Raw genomic sequence first — 19,384 nt, forward strand, 5'->3', positions numbered from 1 at the left:
TCTGACAAGATATTAAGTCATTTATTTTGTTATAAAGTTTTAAACTAATTTTGAATGATTTTGCTTGAAAAACACAAATATTTTGGAAGAGTTCAAAAACCCTTTTTCAAAATACCTGCAATTTTCCAGAAACTTTCTAAAAGTTTTCCTCAGCTCCAGACACCATTTCAGTTCTATGCTCCCCATGCTCTATCCTGGAAAGCTCTGCTTTCTCATCTATGAGATTTTCAAGAAGTTAAGCCGACTTGAATACAAAAAATTGATATTTTTCTTACTCTTTTTGTTAGGATGTGTTGCGTGCTTTTGGCTTTTCTTCTGGCTGGACTACATGCTGCAAAGAGAATGATAGAAACATGATCAGAGTGCAGTAGTGGCAGACACCAGAGAGAACAGCTTCAGAAAATGGATGCATATTTAAATTGTTTAGGATTTTGTTGATTAGCAAGAGAAACTGGTGAATCTCAGTTTGGTGTAATATGTTATGAGATCATCAAAAATGCAAGCACAATTTATTTGAAATGTCATTACCACTGGCTCTGATGCTATGTCTTCACTCTGCCTACAATAGTGTGCAGTGCTGGAACACGTTTCTTGTTCCCTGGAAAGCACCTGGAGTATCAGGGATAGCTGGCAACATTAGAATTGTGTTTTGCTAGATGTAGCTAGCTGCACCACTTTCACAATTTTATTATGAGTCTCATGACATTTTGATGTTTGTCCTGAACCTCTATGTAATTACATGAGAATCTCAGCTTTCATTTGAAAAATATAAATGTCTAGCTCTTGTAATTAAGAGAAGCTGGAAAAATGTGGCCACAATACACCCTAAAGACTAAAAAACCAGAAGGTAAATAAAAAGAACCCAAAAGGTGGTATTAGCAAAATCTCATGTCACTATTTTTAAGCCAATCTCATGATTTTTTAAATTGGGGTTGGCAAGGCTGTAGCAGTGAAGTCAGGTGAAATATGCACTTGAAAATAGTTTGTGTACATTCATTTTACTCATGAAATTTAGGAAGCAGATGCAAAGTAGATGGTGCGTCTAATGAATTCTCCAAATTAAGTTGATTATCTTAGAGGAGAAAACACAGGCTAATGTGGTTCTCAAAATCTAAAATGCCTTTATTTACTGTGATGCTACCTGAATTAGGGGTGACCATTTATAATATTATTTATACCAATATTACAGAGTTGCAATAAATATTGCATAGGATATGTCTTGCAAGGTATCGATGGAAAAGTCATGATTCGCTAAGACTGATAAGCACATTTATATGTATGTATTAGTTTTGCATTATAAGTTCTAAATATGTATGGTATATTTGTATCGCAACCTTGTGCTGTGTTTCTGGGTGACACCCCCAGACAGGATGGCATCAGCACTAAGCCTGCTTAATGACCCATCAAGGGAACTCAAATACACAATGAATCCAGTGTAAGATTCATGAATCCAGGGGATTCACCTTATGAGTCACCAGGACATGTAGGAACATGCCTATGGATAGAAGACTCTGAGGCTTTTCCATGCCATGTGCTGTGTGGCTGTGTCTGGGACAAAGAAAGTACAAGTCTTATGGCAGAAACTATAAAATGCAGTTGCACCATCTCGTCTTCCTTCCTGCTTCTTGTCTCTGGATCAACCTCTCTACAACTGAAGCTTTGAACAAAGGACTGAGACCCATCCAGGTACTGGATGTACACCAGAGGAACTGTACAAGCCTACAAACTACAGAATTCTGCTGAGAATCTGATATGTATGGACTCTGAAGTCATTTGTATGCATCTGATTGCTTTGACCAATTAACATCTCTCTTCTTGTTTGTTTCTTTCCTTTTATAATAAACTTTTAGTTGTAATTACTAAAGGATTGGCTGGCAACATAGTATTTTGGGTAAGATCCAAACTTATATTGACCTGGTACTGCGGCTGACCCTTTGGGGATCAGGAGAACATTTTGGTAAAGGGAACAGAGTTTTAAATAACTTACCTCTTTACTGGACCTAGTTGCTGATTGGGAGCCAAAGACTGAAATGCAATAAAGGGGGCTGTGTATTTCTTGTAGTAGCTTTTTGATAGCCAGTGTAGGAAATCAGGAGCACTGTTTGTGACTGGTCAGAGAATCTAACTTCAGTGTTACCCACCAGTTTGGGAGAATCTGCTCTCCTTTTGCAACCCGCTCTGACCAAGTCATTTTCAGGTGGACTACCCTAAGCGCGGATGGGTCACACTTACATCAAATGCCACCAAGAGGAAGACCTTCAATTCAAGAGACCTCTGCACAGAAGGAAACACAACCTCTTGCTTTCTTCTAACTGGGAAATAAATTTCCTGGAATTCTAACTGGGAGATATTGTCTGGAAAAACCACCCCTCTCAGATTTTAGGATCACTGTGTAGCTGTCATATTGTGAAGTCATCATTAATTAGAGCTGCATGAAAAGTTCCTTTAAAAACTCACCTGGTTTCATTATCCACCTGACACTCTCAGCCCAAGCTAAAGAAATTTTTGGAGAGGGCCTTGGACCAGTCTCTAGTAAACCTGGCCAGTTTATAGTTTTATATGGAGATGAGAGGGAGGTCTGAGTTGTGGAATTCAGACCCAGTTAGTCTAGCTGTGCTGCTGGAACATATTAATGACTTTATTAAGATATGAAGATGTACACATTATTTCCCCTTTCACTTGAGAGGTTAACTACTATTCTGGGCCTAGCTATGTTGTTTCTGCAAGGAGGGTATGATGGGCGTTTGTCCCACAATGGCATTGAAGGGGTTAAAAAGAGCTTAGGGAGGCTGTGCAGGGAGCAGCCAATCTGAGAGAGGCTGCAGGGAGCAGCCAATCAGGGCCCAGCAGGTCCATATAAAAAGAGCTGCAGAGGCAGAGGCAGTCAGTTGCTGCAGGGAGCTCAAGGGAGAGGACTGGGTTCCTAGAGAGCTGTAGGAAGGAAGTGCCTCAGACAGGGCAACTACTAGCTAGGATCAGGGGAGCTAGAGGGAGAGCTCCTAGCTGGCTGCTGGGACTTGCAGGCTTAAGGCCCTGAGAAGAGGGCGAAGAAGGTGCTGAAGCTATGGGGAAGTGGCCCAGGGAATTTGAAGCAGTCCTTTTAGGTGTTAAGGAGTGGCAGCAAGAGGTTGCTAGCTATGGGGTCCCTGGGTTGGGACCAGGAGATGTGGGGGGCCTGGGTCCACCCCAACTTGCCACTTGGGAAGTGACTAGACTCAAGAACTGAGATACTCCCTCTGGAAGGGGGAACCACAGACAGTGGCACGGCCGGAGAGCTGAGTCAGGAAGAGGACGCTACAGTACTTGGACTGAGGTGGATCTGCAGGCAGTGACCTCGATGGGTGAGGCACCTCCAGAAGAAGGGGCACTGGCTAGCAGAGCTAATCCCTGTGATGGCCAGCATGAGGGGCCACAGTGGTGAGTGCACCCCATCACACATGGGGAGAATGCAAGCACTTGGTTGCCCCTGAGAAAAGAGAACTGAGTGAGAGACTCTGAGACTGTTTGACCACTGACCCTGATACAAGGGGAGTGGGAAAGGCTATAGAAGAGACACCTGGAGCAAAGGGACAATAGAGATGCTGTGGGCAGAGGCCTCTTTTGGCAGAAGGCAGGTGTACCTTCTCAGGCTGGACTTTAGAGTTGCCCCTCCCACTGAAGGAAGTTGACGAGCAGCCAAGGGGATCCAGGCCCTAATGAGGCAGATCCTGGAGAACCAGCGGTGACAGTGGGAGGCACAGAGACACCTGCAGGAATATCTGAAGTAGTTGGCTGAAAAGCAGCACTATTTGCACAAGATACTCAAGGAGGTGAGCAGTGGCCAAAAAGCCTGGGGCAAGAAGCAGGGCTCCAGGGTCAAGAGGCCAGAAGCCTGAGAAGGGCAGTGCCACACCTGTGCCTCTACTGGAAAGAGAAGAACTTTATCCCCATGGGACAGAGAGAAGGAACACCCCAAGGAGCCCGACCTCTGAAGAGAACAGGAAGGGGAGATGTGTTTCACCTGTGGGGAACCAGGATGTCTGAAAAGGCAGTATCCTCACAGACAGAATAGGAGCCCAGAGAAGGTTAGGACCCTGACTGGAGATAAGAAAAAGGACCTGAGCCAGAAAAAGAGGAAGGATTCCAGAAAGGAAAAGAAGGAGGTGCCAGATACCCAGAAGGGGTGCACCAAGGTGGTGGAGAAAGACAAAGGGGCTGAGTGGGAGAGAAATAAGAAATGGAAGAGACCCTTAGATATCCAGCTGAAGGATGTGGGGACTTATACAGAGACAAATCAAGGGGATCTGGGAACTCAGACCCTGGGAGAAGGGGTGCTGGGAGATCTGGCAGAGCAAGGGCCAGGGCTATGGGAGAAACTGAGAGCCACCAAGCTGGCCTTGTGAAGATTGCAAGATGATGCAGAGGTGCAGAGAGAGAAATTCAGGGACATTAAGGAGGAAATGGAGATATTACGCCTCCTGGTGGGTGATTTGAGGCAGGAGAGAGATGCCCTGTGGACCCAGCTGCGAGGCAGTTGGTCTTGAGGGGTAGGGTGTGTGTGATGGGGTGTCTGCCTCACACTGGAACTGAAAGAGTTAAAAGCAGCCTAGGGAGGCTGTGCAGGAAGCAGTCTATCAGAGAGAGGCTGCAGGGAGCAGCCAATCAGGGCCCAGTAGCCCATGTAAAGGGCCTGAGGTGGCAGGGCCACAGGCAGTCAGTTGCTGCAGGGAACCCAAGGGAGAGGACTGGGTTCCTAGAAGGCTGCAGGAAGGTAGCTCCTCAGACAGGGCAGCTACTAGCAGGGACCAGGGGAACTAGAGGAAGAGTTCTTGGCTGCTGGAACTTGCAGGCTTGAGGCTCAGAGAAGAGGGTGAAGAAGGTGCTGGGGCCACAAGGAAGTGGCCTAGAGAATTTGAAGCAGCACGAGGAGTTGAGGAGAGGGAGCAGGAGGTTGTTAGCTACAGAGTCCCTGGGCTGGGGAAGTGGCTAGACTTGAGAACTGAGATACTCTTCCCAGAAGGGGGAACACACGGATGGTGACGCAGCTGGAGGGCTGAGTCAGGAAGAAGATGCTACAGTACTTGGACTGAGGTGGGTCTGCAGGCAGTGATAACAGGTAAGGCACCACCAGGAGAGGGTGCACTAGCTAGCAGAGCTAATCCCTGTGATGGCCAGCAGGAAGTGCTGCAGTGATGAATGCACCCCATCACAGAGGGGAAACTGATAATATCAGAGAGAAATTTCTTTGGTGCAATCCCTGTTTAGTCACAAAACATGTAGACAAAGTCCTGTTTCACTGACCACACTGGAAACAAGAACCGCAGGCAGTTTCCTTGCTCACTATTCTAAGCTTGCCTATTCAGCCAGCACTCTATCCAACAGAAACTTTCTCTTGGCTTCCTCTCAGAGCCATGCTACCTGTGGTTCTCTCATTGTCTGCTTGCTTTCTGCCACTGACACACAAAGTTGCAATCCAATCAATGCCCCTGTGTTTTTGACATCTGTTCCCAGGGAAGTCCTTCTTATTCTCCCTAAGTTAGTTTTTGCTCAGGACTTCCACGTGGCTTCTATAGTTTCAGCATCTTAGTGCATAAAGGAGCTCAATGGAGGGCAGCTAGCAACCCACCCACTTCGCTGGGGTCGTCACTTGCCCCTAGATCAAAGACATACTTACTGGTAGCCACCAACTCCCTGTAGCATAACTGTGACATGTTGTACCCCATGGTGTCTGGTCCCTCCCCAGGCTGAGGCAGTCTGCAGAAGCAGGGGTGTGACATGCTGTACCCCATGTACACCCATATAGTGTGATTTGTAAACCATTCATGTTTACCCTTCTAGTGTAACTGTATTGTCTAATGCAAAGTATGTCATGTCATGTGTTTTTGGAATGCTCATGGCATACTGAACACTATTGTTATGGTAGCATGTTTTATGCAATGTTATGCATATGTACAGATATGAAACTCTGCTATGTCATGTCCCCAAATGTGTCTCACATGGCTTGAACAGATGCGACAAACACAAAGCTGAGGTTCCACCCCATGCCCCGCATGCATGCATAGAGGAACAATGTATGCATACAGGAACATGCATACAGAAGCATCCATACAGGAACAGTGGACTGGCCTGAGCACCTTTGAGTACTGTGGCTCAAGTGGAAGAAATCACACCCATTGTTGGACATGGCCGATCACCTGACCCCAGGGGGTGTCAAGGAAACTTGTTAAAAGAAAGAAACAGATTTCAAGGGAGAACCCTGAGACAAAGATATCTTCTAAGCAACACCAAGGACTCAGAATCTATCCACGGGGGGGAGCCTGGTTGCTAGAGGCATCGTAGCCAGCCTGTGTGGTAAGCTAATATTACAGACTGAAAAGCTAATGAAATATTAATCTTAGTTTAGTATGCGAGTTACCTTTTAGTTGATTGACCAACTCCTTGATGCATGATTAATCTCTTGATTTATATTAATCTGATTTATATTCACTTAAAATCTTGCTGTAGTCAATAAACATATTTGTTTGTTTTTATCTAAAACAGTGCATGTGGATTGAGTGTGTGCAGAGACTTCACTTGGAGTGACAGAGCTGGTGCATATCAATTTCTTTGATAACTTGACGGACAAATGTAAAAGAACTTGCAGGGTGCAGTGTACCACACTGAATCCTTCAAGACAGCAGTTCCTGGGTTTGCATCTGGGACTAAGGGTGTTTGCTGAGAGTCCATCCCATGAGTGGCTGGCCAGAAGCATTCCTTCACTGGGCCAGGGACTGACTACTTGCAGGAGGCTAAGCCAGGAGTGGATGGTTCACACAGCAAAGCAGAGTAAATTGGGCTCAAGAGTGAGGAATTGGGGTGACACAGCTACATACCAGTCCAGATTGCAGGGGGGGAAGTCACAATAACAGTGTGTTTAAGCTGAATAACTGGTCGTCTTGTGTTTCTGCTTCCCTTCCCTGTCTTGTTACTTGTTGCCTTCCCTTGTACCTTTAAAGCTAGACTGTAAACTCTCTGGGGCAGGTTTGGACCAGGTCTTACTCTTTGTTCTGTAAAGTGCCTAGCATACATTTGAGTGCTGTACAGTAATTGGGAATAATCAATCATTTATCCAGCATTCAGACATGCAGGATTTGGTGTTCTGGTTCAGGCCCATTAAAGAGAAAGGTGGCAGGTTGCAGATGCAAAGTTCAGATCCAGAGCTGAATCCAGATCCAAACTTTAACGCTGGGGGAATCATAGGGCTAGAAAGGACTGCAAGGGTCATCTAGTTTAACCCCCTGCCAAGATTCATGATTTGTTGTGTCTAAATCATCCAAGACAGATGGCTATCCAGCCTCCTTTTGAAAACCTCCAGTGAAGGAGCTTCCACAACCTCCCTACGCAGTCTGTTCCATTGTCCTACTGTTCTTACTGTTAGGAAGTTTTTCCTGAGATTTAATCTAAATCTGCAACACTGTAGTTTGAGGAGGTTTTGGATCCAGGGTTCCCGTTCAGGCTTAAGCTCTAGTCAAAACCAAATGAAACCTGCAGTTTTGGATGATTTTCTTGCAAATTCAGGTGTAACTCTTAATCTCCAGTTGTTTTGCTTTGAGTTTTCGGGCTTATTCAAATTCAGGGGTTACCAACACACATTAATGTTTATAAGGGGCTTTGAAGATGTGCTAACTCTCAATATTGTAATTTGACTAATGAATCATTTAATGCTATGCTTCTGGATTTCTCAATACTACTATTGGGTATTGTTAACATAGGACACTCATCTCCCATTCATAATCCTTTGCTCTTGCACAGAGTTTTTCGTCCAGTAGTCTGAAAGGGTTTTGTAGAGATGAATGTGTCTGACCATGCTTAGTTTACAGAGAGGGAAACTGAGGCATAGTGAAGCTAAGATCACAGCTTTCAAACTTGAGTGCCTAATGTTGGGCACCTAGACCTATGTTTAGGCACTTAAATAAGTGGCCTGATTTTAGAGGTGCTAAGCACCTGCAGCTGTCACTGAAAATCAGGCCACTGTTTAGATGCCTTAATATGGATTTAGGTGTCTAACTTTAGCAACCCATGTTAAAACATTTTGCCCTGTATGATGTGCCCATGGCTATTCAGCAAGACAGTAGCAGTGGCAGGAATAGGTCCAGATTCCCCTGACTTCCAGGGCCATGCTCTAACTTCCAGACAATACTGCCTTGCTATAACACACAATGCTTGCTCACTTAACTCACCACACTGAGAATGTACCCCCAGGTAAGAAATGATTACATGTATGTAAAATGTGACTCAGTGCTCAGTTACCAGAGTTCCACAGGCATGGAAGGGATAGGCCTGTATAAGCATCAGTTAAAATAATACATATACCATTAAATGCTTATGGCTCTGGTTTTGCCAAGTTCATGAAGTGGGAGGGAATTCACAAGCATCCTTGTCATGCTGGCTGGATTGGGGGGCGGGGAGGTAGGACATTTATTGTATTTAACATCAATATGTCAAAATCATAATAATTCATATGATATACTGTGTCAGATACTGTTAGAAAGGCTATAATGTGCTGAGTAAGATGATGATGATTATGTTCATGTGTTATATGTGTAATGGAAGTTATAGATGTGTGATATAGCTGTATTTCAAATTGTGCTTTATCTGGGACACATCCCAGACAGGATGGCTGCAGCACTAGCCTGCTTAATGGCCCATTAAGAAATTCACAGGTACAAGGGGTCCAGGGGGAGAAGCCAGGGATATACCTGATGAGTCACCAGGACTTACTCATGTGACTCTGGACTCCATTTTGGTTCCTGCAAAATGCCACAAGCAGCATGGCACAGACCAAAGGACATAAAAGGCAGCTACCAGAGATCCATTTTGTCTTCAGTCACCAGTCTTTAGTCTGTCTTTCAGTCATCACCTACCTCTGGATCAACTCATCTATTGAAGCTGTGAAACAAAGGACTGAGACCCATCCAGGTACTGGATGTACACCAGAGGGACTATACAAGCCTGCAGACTCCACAATTCTTCTAGAGACCTGATACATACAAATTATTTGAAAGTTTATATATATCTGATTGCTTTAATCCTTTAACATTTTCTCTTATGGTTTCTTTCTTTCTTTTTATAATAAACCTTTACCTTTAGTTACTAAAGGATTGGTTGGCAGTGTGGTATGTTGGGTAAGATCTAAACTTATATTGATCTGTTACTGTGGCTGACCCTTTGGGGTCAGGAGAAACCTTTTTGGTAAAGAGCATAGAGTTTAAATAACTGGTCTCTTTACTGGACCCAGTGGCTGTTTGGGAGCCGGAGACTGAAATGCAGTAAAGCGGGCTGTGTGTATTTTTATTTTAGTTTCTTGATAACCAGTATGGGGAATCAGAAGCACTGTTTGTGGCTGGTTGGGAAGTCTGACTTCAGTGTCACCCACCAGTGCTGGGAGAATCTGCTCTCCTTTTACAGCCTGCCCTGACTTTGGCATTTTCAGGTGGCTGTCTAGGCACGGATGGGTCACAATCCCTACCACCTTTTGCTTTGTGAGGAGGTTTATATTTGAAAACCATGCAAGAGGGGACAAAATCAATTGAACAGAATAAAGGGGATTTTTCATAAATGATATAAATAAACTGACTCTCTTTTGAAGCTGCCATCATCCCAGAGGTGTCCAATGAAGTGAACAAATAAAAAACTCCCCAAACAAGCCTAGATTTCACTAAGTGATGACTAAATTCACTGATACCTTTACAAACAAAACATTTAGCTAAAATGGGGGCAGAAACGTTTGATAGAAGAATACCCATCTTTCTCAGGGCAGTTAACTTATTTAATATCTTACTGGACATTTCAGGGTAATGTAGATTTTCCATATTTTCCCAGCTTTGCGGAAATACTTTGTTTTAATTGTTACTGATTCCCACATACTACATGGTGAGTGCCTGACAAGCATATGTAATGATGATAATCTTGCATATTTTCAGTTTATTTGTGAGCCAGTGGCCAAATCATTGCATGTGTTCTGCCAGTGGTAAGCAGCAATCAGCTTACATGAGCTAAAGAAAGGAAATGAATGAAAGGGAAGTCACAGCACCAGCAAACATACAGCTACTTGAATAGCCATTGAAGTATGAGTGAATCATAGAGCTAGACATTAGTGACCCACTTGGACAGGAATACGACAGCAATGAAAACAGCAGAGAGAACATTATGAATATTTTTCTTCTTGATGGGGGGGGCTATAAATTCTAGAAGAAAGATGCTTCTGTAATGTGCCTGCTAAAAGGATGCTTCTGTGAATGATCTACAGAATTCAACAGATGAAGACAGTGACAATGCTATCCACATCAGTGCTTCCATTCATGTTCTGAAAATAAGCAGCTGAGTGCCCACAGCTTCAGCTTGCAAGTGAAGATTAGTTCTATCCCCTCAAATAGTTTTTTATGCTTTTACCTGGCTTCTGGAAAAAGCAGTTATTGAGTTTAAAGTCAATGTTGTTCCATCAAATGCATACTATTTTGTCTGATTTTTAGTCGTCATCAGAGGTAATTCATGTTAATACACATTCATTCCTAGGATATGGTTTTGGAAATGCTCCCTTTATTGATCCAGCAGACTCTTGCTCAACATATAGCTAATTCCTGTGAGCTAAAATCTCTTCAAGGAATTACGTTGTTATTTTCTATGCCATAAATCAACTCTGCTGTTATGACCTATGCCTTATTGATTACCTATTGGGAACATAAACAAAATCACATGGAATCAAAAGCATTCATCTCACATTTTTTTCCCTGTGGAAATTCTTCACATATCTACATTGTCTAGGCATCTGCATATATTCGCTGCAGGGCAACCACAGAACACAGAACTGCAAGCACAATACAGTAGAACAAAGAGAGAAGTTTATCACTTGAAAGGATTTCTCTACTGGTAAAACACTATATAAAATACATCACTGTCTGTTATGTAGATTTAACGTGTACTCACATTTGGATGAAATCACAGTGGTGAAAACTTCTAAATTTTCATCGCTGCAGCTGTAAATCTGGTGCATTTTTCACCTTTCTCTTCTGGCTGTCTATCGGCTTCATGCAACTGCTCTGAACTTCTGGTAAATAGGTTTCACTAATCCAATCTGGCTCTGTGATCATTGTCCAGGTCTACAAAAGACAGACTGATGCTGTGATCTCATCTCATTCCATATTCTTAATTGCAACATTTTCTACTCCCATCTGTCTTTATATGAATTCTATTAATGCAAAGATTTAATTTAGCTGTTAATTAAGCCTTTGCCACATTAGTAGCATTTTGTTTTGTGTTCCCTTCCTCCTATACACTTTGCAAAACCCCCAGGAATAAAAGTGGTTAATAATGTAAGCAAGTGGGGTCTGTCTTGTACAGCTGGTGAATTATCAAATAGGATATCTTCTCTTTACAAAGCTACTGCTAGGCATTCTTTTATTTTTCTTATGTTTAACATTATATATACTTTTACATTTTATAAATAAACATCTCTCCATATAATGGGAATCCAATAGTTCATACATGTAGTAAGAAAAGTATATTGTACTTCAATTGCATCTGTTCAGACAACAGTGCCTAGATCCTTGGTATCTTGACCAAAATTTTCAAACATAGGTGCCAAAAGTTAGGAATCTAAATCCATATTTAGGCACCTTACTAAGTGGCTAATTTTCAAAGGTGCTGAGCATGCACTGAAATCAAAAGAAGTTGTGGCTATTTAACACCGGTGAAAAAATTTTAGGTGTCTAAGTACAGATTTAGGCACCTATATTTGAAAATTTTGGCCCTCGATACTACAAGCAATGGGTGTATTAGAAATGCCTTGGATGGATTTGCTAGAGCTCTCATATAACTAGTGTAACAGTTGTCCCTAATTGCTCTGCTACTATTATATCAGTCCATCGGGAGGCACATTCACTACCCACATACAAGACACAAAAGTTAATTTAGTCTTCTGCCAGACACGTTAACATCCATTCCTGTATGTAGTGCTCTTCGTGAGCTTGAAAGCTTCTCTCCCTCACCAGCAGAAAGTGGTCCAATAAAAGATATTACCTCACCCACCTTGTCTAACATCCATTATTGACATCCCCAGATGAAAGGTACTAGAGAAATACTGGCTATCACTGTCACTGTTATTTTAATACCCTCTTTTTTCTTTTTTTTAAAAAAAAAATCAATATTGAACACATTACAATCCTGCACCAAGGACCGTTTCAGCTTTAGGGTTGTCACTGTTTCATAAAAGGATGAAGAACAACCTGGCATCACTTGTTACCTCCCAGGGCAGTTTCCTGCTGTTTCAGGGAAGCAACTCTAAGGCGACCCATTGTTACAGAAAATGCTGGAGTGTTTAAGATGATCAGTGGGACGGCAATATAATCAACTAAAAGTTCAATTAGTTTTTGATTTATTGTGTCACATGTTCTGCTTGTATGACTGATGTCATTAACATCAGGCTTGGCTGGCGTGTTCATCTGTCTCTGCGTGGCTCTCTCCGACCATGAACGCACTCAACAGATGGGGAATTTCATGGCCACAAATGGAATTGTTTATCTTGCTATTGTTCTTGTGTCAAGCAATCAAACCAAATCCATTACCCACTAATAAAAAGATCAGCACACCATCCATTCAGCAGTGAATAGAGCAGAGGAGGTTATGCAGAGGGGATTTAAAGCTTTTAAAAAGGATAGACAAATAATCTAGCCCAACACTGAACTGAAGACAAAAATGGAAAGCTAGAACAAATTTAGCCTTTTTTTTAACCTGCAGATTTTAGGAGGTCTAGGCTGGGAACTACTTCCAGGTTTTAGCCATTAAATGTTTTTCTAATTTGGAAATATAATTGTAATTTAGTTTTTTGGTTTGTTTTTTAAATCACAGATATAATTTGGCTTTTGTTTTGACTTTGTACACAGTGGCTAACAGTTACCCCTGTGCAGAGAACCAGCACGAGGTCTCTGTGTGACAGTCTGTACCCTTATATTCATCCCTTTTACAAGACTATGATACATTTTGCACCAAGTATGCCTTGTGAAGTATCATTTGAAAACTCATAATTTGCAGATCATTATTGTCCTGGTAAAATATGTGTGGCAACATTGTATGTAAAGATATAAAATTCTACTTTAGGCTATTGCTGACACATATTCTAAGTTTAGAAAACCAGCCACAAACCAGTTCCTCAGACACAAAAGGCAAACTGATGCCTCATTCACATATGAGCAAAATCAAATGGATTATACCTGGTTAAGCAGCCATTCTTTGTCAAGAAACAGGGTGTGCGAGAAATCTACCTTTTGGCAAAGAACCAGTTGTGGGTTCCCATCCCCACAGACTTGCTGTTTCCTAAAGAAGAGGAAAAGATAAAACAAGTTTATTAACTGCAGAAAGATAGATTTTAAGGGATTACAAGTAATGAGGCCTAAAAGTCAGAATTGGTTACAAAGACATAAAAGTTAAAACACAACAAATACCTAACTTCACAAGCTAAATGATTCCAGAGCAAAAGTCTCTCTCACCATACGGTTAGCAGTCTTACGGGCTGAATTCCTTTTTGCAAGGCTATCTCCCGAGTCAAATGATGCTTCCTTTACCCTTCAAGTGTTGTCAATGCCATGATTAGAGCTGAAGGGAGATATCTTTCTGGGTATCTATTCCTTCCCAGTGGCGTACCATGGGTCTCTGGCACCCGGGGGCCAATGCTTGCATTTGTGCCCCCCCCCCAAGGCCTCATGTGCCCTCTGCATAGGGCAGGAAGGTCTCCGGCTCCCACCAGACGGCACTGCCCCCAAGCTGCCCCAGGAAGAGAGGTGTCTGTACCTGCAGTGGTGGGGGGACATGCTGCTTTCCTCCTCCTGCTCCCCAGGGACTTTCTGGTGCTCATGCCGCCACATGCCCCTCACACTTACTGGCTGTGCGGTGCCCGCCTCTCCCATTCCAGCCCCACAGCATAATCATTCCAGCGCTGGCTCCTGCTACTGTGCGGGGTTGCCTCACCCCCAGCCAGGGGACAGTGTGTGGGGGGGGAGTTCCTCCTCCTGGTCACCTATAGCTCCCTGCTCCCTGCCTGCCCCTGGGCTCCATCCAGCCACCCCTAAGAGTCTCCTGCACCCCCCGCCCCCCTGCACGTCGCGGAGGGCTCAGCCAGCACCTCCCCCAGGCTGGTGCCGGGGACCTGGCTTCCCTCCATCCCCCCATCAGTATGCTACTGTCTGTTCCCTTTTCTTACAACTCTCTTTTTCTCTGAATATCTTCTCCAGGTGAGGTTCAGGAGACATCAAGAACTTTGTACAAAATTTACCATAGTCTTGTAAAAGGGGTGAATGTAAGGGTACAGATTGTCACACTATGCACCACCAAGACCACACAATAGGAGCTCAAGCGAGACTTAACTAATGCATAGGGCTTGTGCTGGAGCTCTGCATGGGGACGGATTTCACCGAGTTTAGAAAATGAGACATCTGCTTTATTTTCCTCCACTTCCATAAAAATACGACTAAGCATTAGGAATACCCAGGGTCTAATGTGGCTTCCAGAGCTGGAGAACGGGAGTCAGGATTTACAGATTCTATTCTTAAATCTTACTAATCTTAGGCAAATCACACCTCTGTGCCTCAGTTTTTCTAGCTATAAAATAGGTAGGATAATACTTACTCCACAAGGATATTGTAAAGCTTGACTGATGTTTGTCAGTTGCTTTGAGATCCTTAAATGAAAAGTGCCACAGTAAATTCAATTTCAGGGAAACATTGCCCACACTTACTATGTGAACACTAGAAGCTCTTGGTAGAACAATGTCATAGGACTCCATATGAATACCCACTAGAAGAGGTCATTCAGTGTGGTTTCTAGGTCTAAATGCAAAATACAGATTCTTATCAAAATGTTATCATAGATGCTATTCTTCCTACTGGTAACCAGTGATTGGGAACTCAGGAAGGATATTTGTTACGATGATTAAACAAAGCAAGACTAGTAAACTTCTTGGGGCAGGGACTGTGTTTGTTCTGTGTTTATACAGCACCTAGCACAATGGAGCTCTAGTCCAGAACTAGGACTTCTAGGTACTATAGTAAAACACAAATAATAATGACTAGGTATTAAGGGCCTGTTTCTTCTATCCTTACTCGCATCAAATAGTTACCTTACTCTGCACATAGTTCCCTTGAATTCTCAGGCTTTCTGTCACATTGGGTGGAAAGCTCACAAGAATGACTTGACTAGACTTAGAAAATTGGCCTGTTCTAGTTCTGGATTTGTCCTGGAACCCATCCTGTAGGGACAAGTTCAGATACAGGGATATGAATCCGAATTGCCCAAATTCAGAAGTCTAGCAACAAGGTTCTGTTTTTTGCCCAATGCTGCCTGTGATGCTGGCAGACTACGTACCAGCTCATGCCAAGGTCCCCATGTCTCATCTGAACACTGACAGATCTATAGCTGGAATCACTCTGACTCACGTCTGTACATGGACAGTGCATGAACTTCCCGTTTGGGGAGGCTAGCCCTCTGCCCCACCCCTTCCACCTTCAGCCCCGCCCCTTTCGCCCCTTCCCCTGCTGGAGCCACACCCCTGGCAAGCCCAATCAGTGCTGGAGCACTGGCCCACCCCAGCACCAGAGCTCCGGGTGGCCTGAGCACCAGGCTGGCCAGGTGGCCCCAGTCCTGGAGTATTGGACCACTTCAGCGCCAGCCCACTCAGCACCGAGTGATGCCCCATCACACCCCAGTGTGCCGCCCCACTCCAATGCTGAGTGCTGGCCTGCCCCGCCCCACTACGAGAGTGCTGGCTCGGCACTGACCCACCCGCAGACCGTGGCTGGCTGGCCCGCCCCAGCACCAGAGTGCCAGCCCACCCCACCCTATCCCACTCCCTGAGTGCTGGCCCGACCTGCCCCAGCACTGACCCAGGCTGGCTGACCCACCCCAGCACCAGAGCACCGGACGGCCCAAGTGCCAGGCTGGGCCAGGCAGCCCCAACCCCAGAGAGGTGGGCAGGGCCGGCCCACCCCCACACACCCCAGTGCCGGGATGCCCCAGCCCTGGCACGTCAGTAGGCACAAGCACTGGTCCCAGCCACCCCAAATCCTGCCAGCTGGGCTGCCTGAGTCCAGTCCCCACCCATCTCCATCTTCAAGGTCTGAGAGTAGTGAGCAGCCTTGCTTGGTCAATGTGAGCAGGATGCAGCAGGATGTGGGTGTTTGGAGTTTAGAATTTACTGCATGCTTCTGAGTTGCTGCGTGCGGTAATTTCACTTACAACATATATATCTCATATGGTAAGGTAATATTTGAGCATTTCTATCGTGAACCTCTGATACTGTAAATTATCCGACACGAGAGACATTAGTTAATGTGAAAGTCTGATCTTCAACAGAAAGCATTACGTTCTTCCCAAAAGGAAAGGTCCATCTATACCCGACGGACTATTGTGGAACTTTGCAACTGGAATTTCCCTACATATCATCAGCAGGAGGACAAAAGACTTTTTGTTGTTCTGCGCGTCCTCCCCATGAAGATGAGTTGTGCATGTGGACTCATTCCATCAGCTGAGTTTGCTGCTCAGAGCACATGGCAGGAGGGGGATTAAAAACCCTAACAGAAGGAACTTAGTATCTCTGTGCTACTTGGACTCAGGGGAACAAGGTTTTTCTAGGCATTAGCAAGAGATCACCAGCTGCTTAGCCTGGGTTAGGCATAAAGGCATATAGAGCTTGCTGATCATAGATGCGGCTATTGAAATGTAAGAACGTAACTCATTTGTGTATATATGTTTACCTGCTTTAACTCATTTCCCTTTCATATTTAATAAATCTTTATATATTTTGTTATAGGATTGGCTACAATCCATGCAGACAAGACAGACACAGGGTGGGGGTAAGGGAGTTGACACAAGCAGAGTGAGCGATGTGATGGCAACAAATGTTATGTTAGTTCCACGATTACAATCTCTTTTTTGGTGGGTGGGTGGAGGGGATCAGTTAAATGGAAAGAAAATGAAGGAAGAGGGGAGACTGAAGGGAAGACAGCTGATGGGGACAGGGCAGGGGAAAAGAGGAGGATGAGAGGGGCAGGCATGAAGTGAGATTGAAGTGAAGAGGCGGAGAGGGAGGCAGTTGGAGCAGAGCCAATCAGCACAAGGCACTCAGAACTAGAAAATTCTCCAGCATCACAGACATTGTCAAACTGTTTCTTTGTCATACCTTCAGAAACCACACAGTGCAGCAAGACTTCCCTGTGAAATTTGAGTTGTCCAGACCCCTTTTTTAGGAAAAGAAGGAGGGAAATCTGTCCTGTTGAATGGGTCATTGTCGGTAACTTGGAAGGGAAACAAATTTTAAAAAAATCTCTATTGTAAAAAAAAAAAAAAGAAAAAAAAAGAAAACCATTAGTGAATTAAAGACACTGAAACATCAGAAATCTTCAGGCCCTATTTACACTGGCTTCACATAACACATTAGCACCTCTCTAACAAACTCAAGACCAAATCCTGCTCCCAGTAAAGTCAATGGCAAATATTCCATTGGCTTCAGGGGTGTAAGACTGGGCTCAGGGTTTCCCTTGCCTGTGTAGATGAGAGCTGTCGCCCTCTCAAGTCTATAACCTTATTGTTCTCATTGGATCCTATACTTTGTTGCATAACAGGTAAATCTAATCCCTACTGAGCCACCTTCTTACTGTTAACTTGGCAGTATGATAAGGATAAACCACAGGTATTTTTGGAATGGGATTGTGACCTCAAATGTATGCACAATTAACCACTTAAAAATAAACTGAGACAAAAATATATATGTATGGTGTTTGCACAGAATCTCTAACACACATCTTTATAGGCCAAAGGTGCAATGGTAGCATTGGGCTGTTTGCTGGAAAAGACCAGGTAAGTGTAACCTACTGTCCACAGAAATGTGACCAACAGCAACAAAAAGAAAAATAGTAAAACAAGTGCACTGGTGCAAGAATAGTAGCATAGATGCATGTTAGAAATGAAGGTAGCCAATCCCACTTAATAATGAGCCTCTGACAGTCTGCTTCTTTCTCTAGATAAATGAACATGCTCAAGAAAAATAAACATGCTGTAAACCAGTTTTATCTTATTCCTATAGTGGCTTACAAAAAGTCTTTCAAAATTATAGTGAAAGCGTCCCAACTTAAATATGCGTGAGTATATGATGGGTTTATAAAGTGAGTATTTAAAGTTGCACTGGGCTGAAACTTGGTGTTATGGGTCTTTCTCCAAATGTGAGAGAGAAAGTTAGTTAGAAATTTAAAAAACATTCTGACCTTCCTAGTCTGCAACAGGAAGCAGGGCAGAAGCTCTACTGTTTTAAAGGAAAATACAAATAGAAATACAAAGAAAATACAAAGAGAATCCCAAGAAAAGCTTCAAAACATGACACATACTAATTATATAAAGACATTGCAGGATTCTAGAGAAAAGCCTCCGGTTGGGTCATTTAAGGAAGAAAGAGGTATAAATAGATAGTCAATGTATTTACAAATTATAGTCCCATTCATGAAAAGTCTGTATGAAGAAGTCCATATGACTGCTCATTGTAAGACACTCTATGCCCAGTAGTATGTAGTGGCCAGTTCAGGTCCCTAATAATCCATTCCAGCAATGCCCACACCACTGAGTTTCATGTTAGTTTTAACAAAGATCGGATGTATGCCCTTGGTGAGCAGAAATCCCAAGGAGTTTTGCACATGGAGACCTTGCAGCATCAGGTCCTGCACTGGTAACTGACTAAAGGCATTTAATGCACAATCACCAAAAAGTCTGACATAGTCTAATAATACTGTACTAACAATCCATTAAAATGTTGGTGGAAAACAAACTGTCATTACATCTTCCAGACTTGTTTTATGTTTTTTTTAAAGCAGCTTGATCTATATTGATTCAGTGATTTCTTTTTTCCCAGTCAGCAGGAAATCAGGATAATTGTTGCACATACTAAACTCTTTTTTGCACTATTCTGCCTTTACCAACCTTAAATTACACCGACTATTGATTCGTAATGTGGACGACACCATTTTGAGAACAACACACAGCTGCATTATGTGAACTGGAAATGTGATTCCCATATCTGTGCAGTTGGAGCTATTTGGCATGTAAAATGCACAGCTTGGATACCTAGGCAAAGATCACTAAAGGCCACATATTGCTCTCCCATGGACAAACCCAAAAGATGATGCAATATGAAATGAAACCTCTACAACTTTGAACTTACTGATGGCACATGCTGCCTTCCCTTTAGAGTGCAGGATTCCACGGCCATGTGCCCGGGGATAGGCATGTGGCCTTTGGGGGGGGCAGATATGTTGGGATTACAGAGGCCATTCTCATGGCTCATGGGCCTCCATTCCACCCCGCTGCCCAGTCTGCCCTTCCCACAAGGTAG

The 19,384-nt window shown here is 43.6% G+C and overlaps 2 protein-coding genes across 2 annotated transcripts in view; both read right to left on the minus strand.

The window, feature by feature from the left end:
* VXN (vexin) overlaps positions 1 to 11,083 on the minus strand; it is a 28,258-nt gene extending 17,175 nt beyond the window's left edge. The window contains exons 1-2 of the mRNA XM_067553850.1: positions 10,945 to 11,083; positions 276 to 331 (exon numbers count right to left, since the gene is read on the minus strand). Coding sequence (XP_067409951.1) covers positions 276 to 331; positions 10,945 to 11,011 — 123 coding nt within the window. The 5' untranslated portion in view covers positions 11,012 to 11,083. The remainder of the gene's footprint in view (positions 1 to 275; positions 332 to 10,944) is intronic.
* Positions 11,084 to 16,996: 5,913 nt separating this feature from the next.
* ADHFE1 (alcohol dehydrogenase iron containing 1) overlaps positions 16,997 to 19,384 on the minus strand; it is a 52,180-nt gene continuing 49,792 nt past the window's right edge. The window contains exon 16 of the transcript XR_010920872.1: positions 16,997 to 17,331. The gene's annotated coding sequence lies outside the window, so the exon portion shown is untranslated. The remainder of the gene's footprint in view (positions 17,332 to 19,384) is intronic.

This window comes from Emydura macquarii, unplaced genomic scaffold, assembly GCF_026122565.2.
Source record: "Emydura macquarii macquarii isolate MOO-44397 ecotype Brisbane River unplaced genomic scaffold, CSIRO-AGI_Emac_v2 contig_1477, whole genome shotgun sequence".
NCBI lineage: Eukaryota > Metazoa > Chordata > Testudines > Chelidae > Emydura > Emydura macquarii.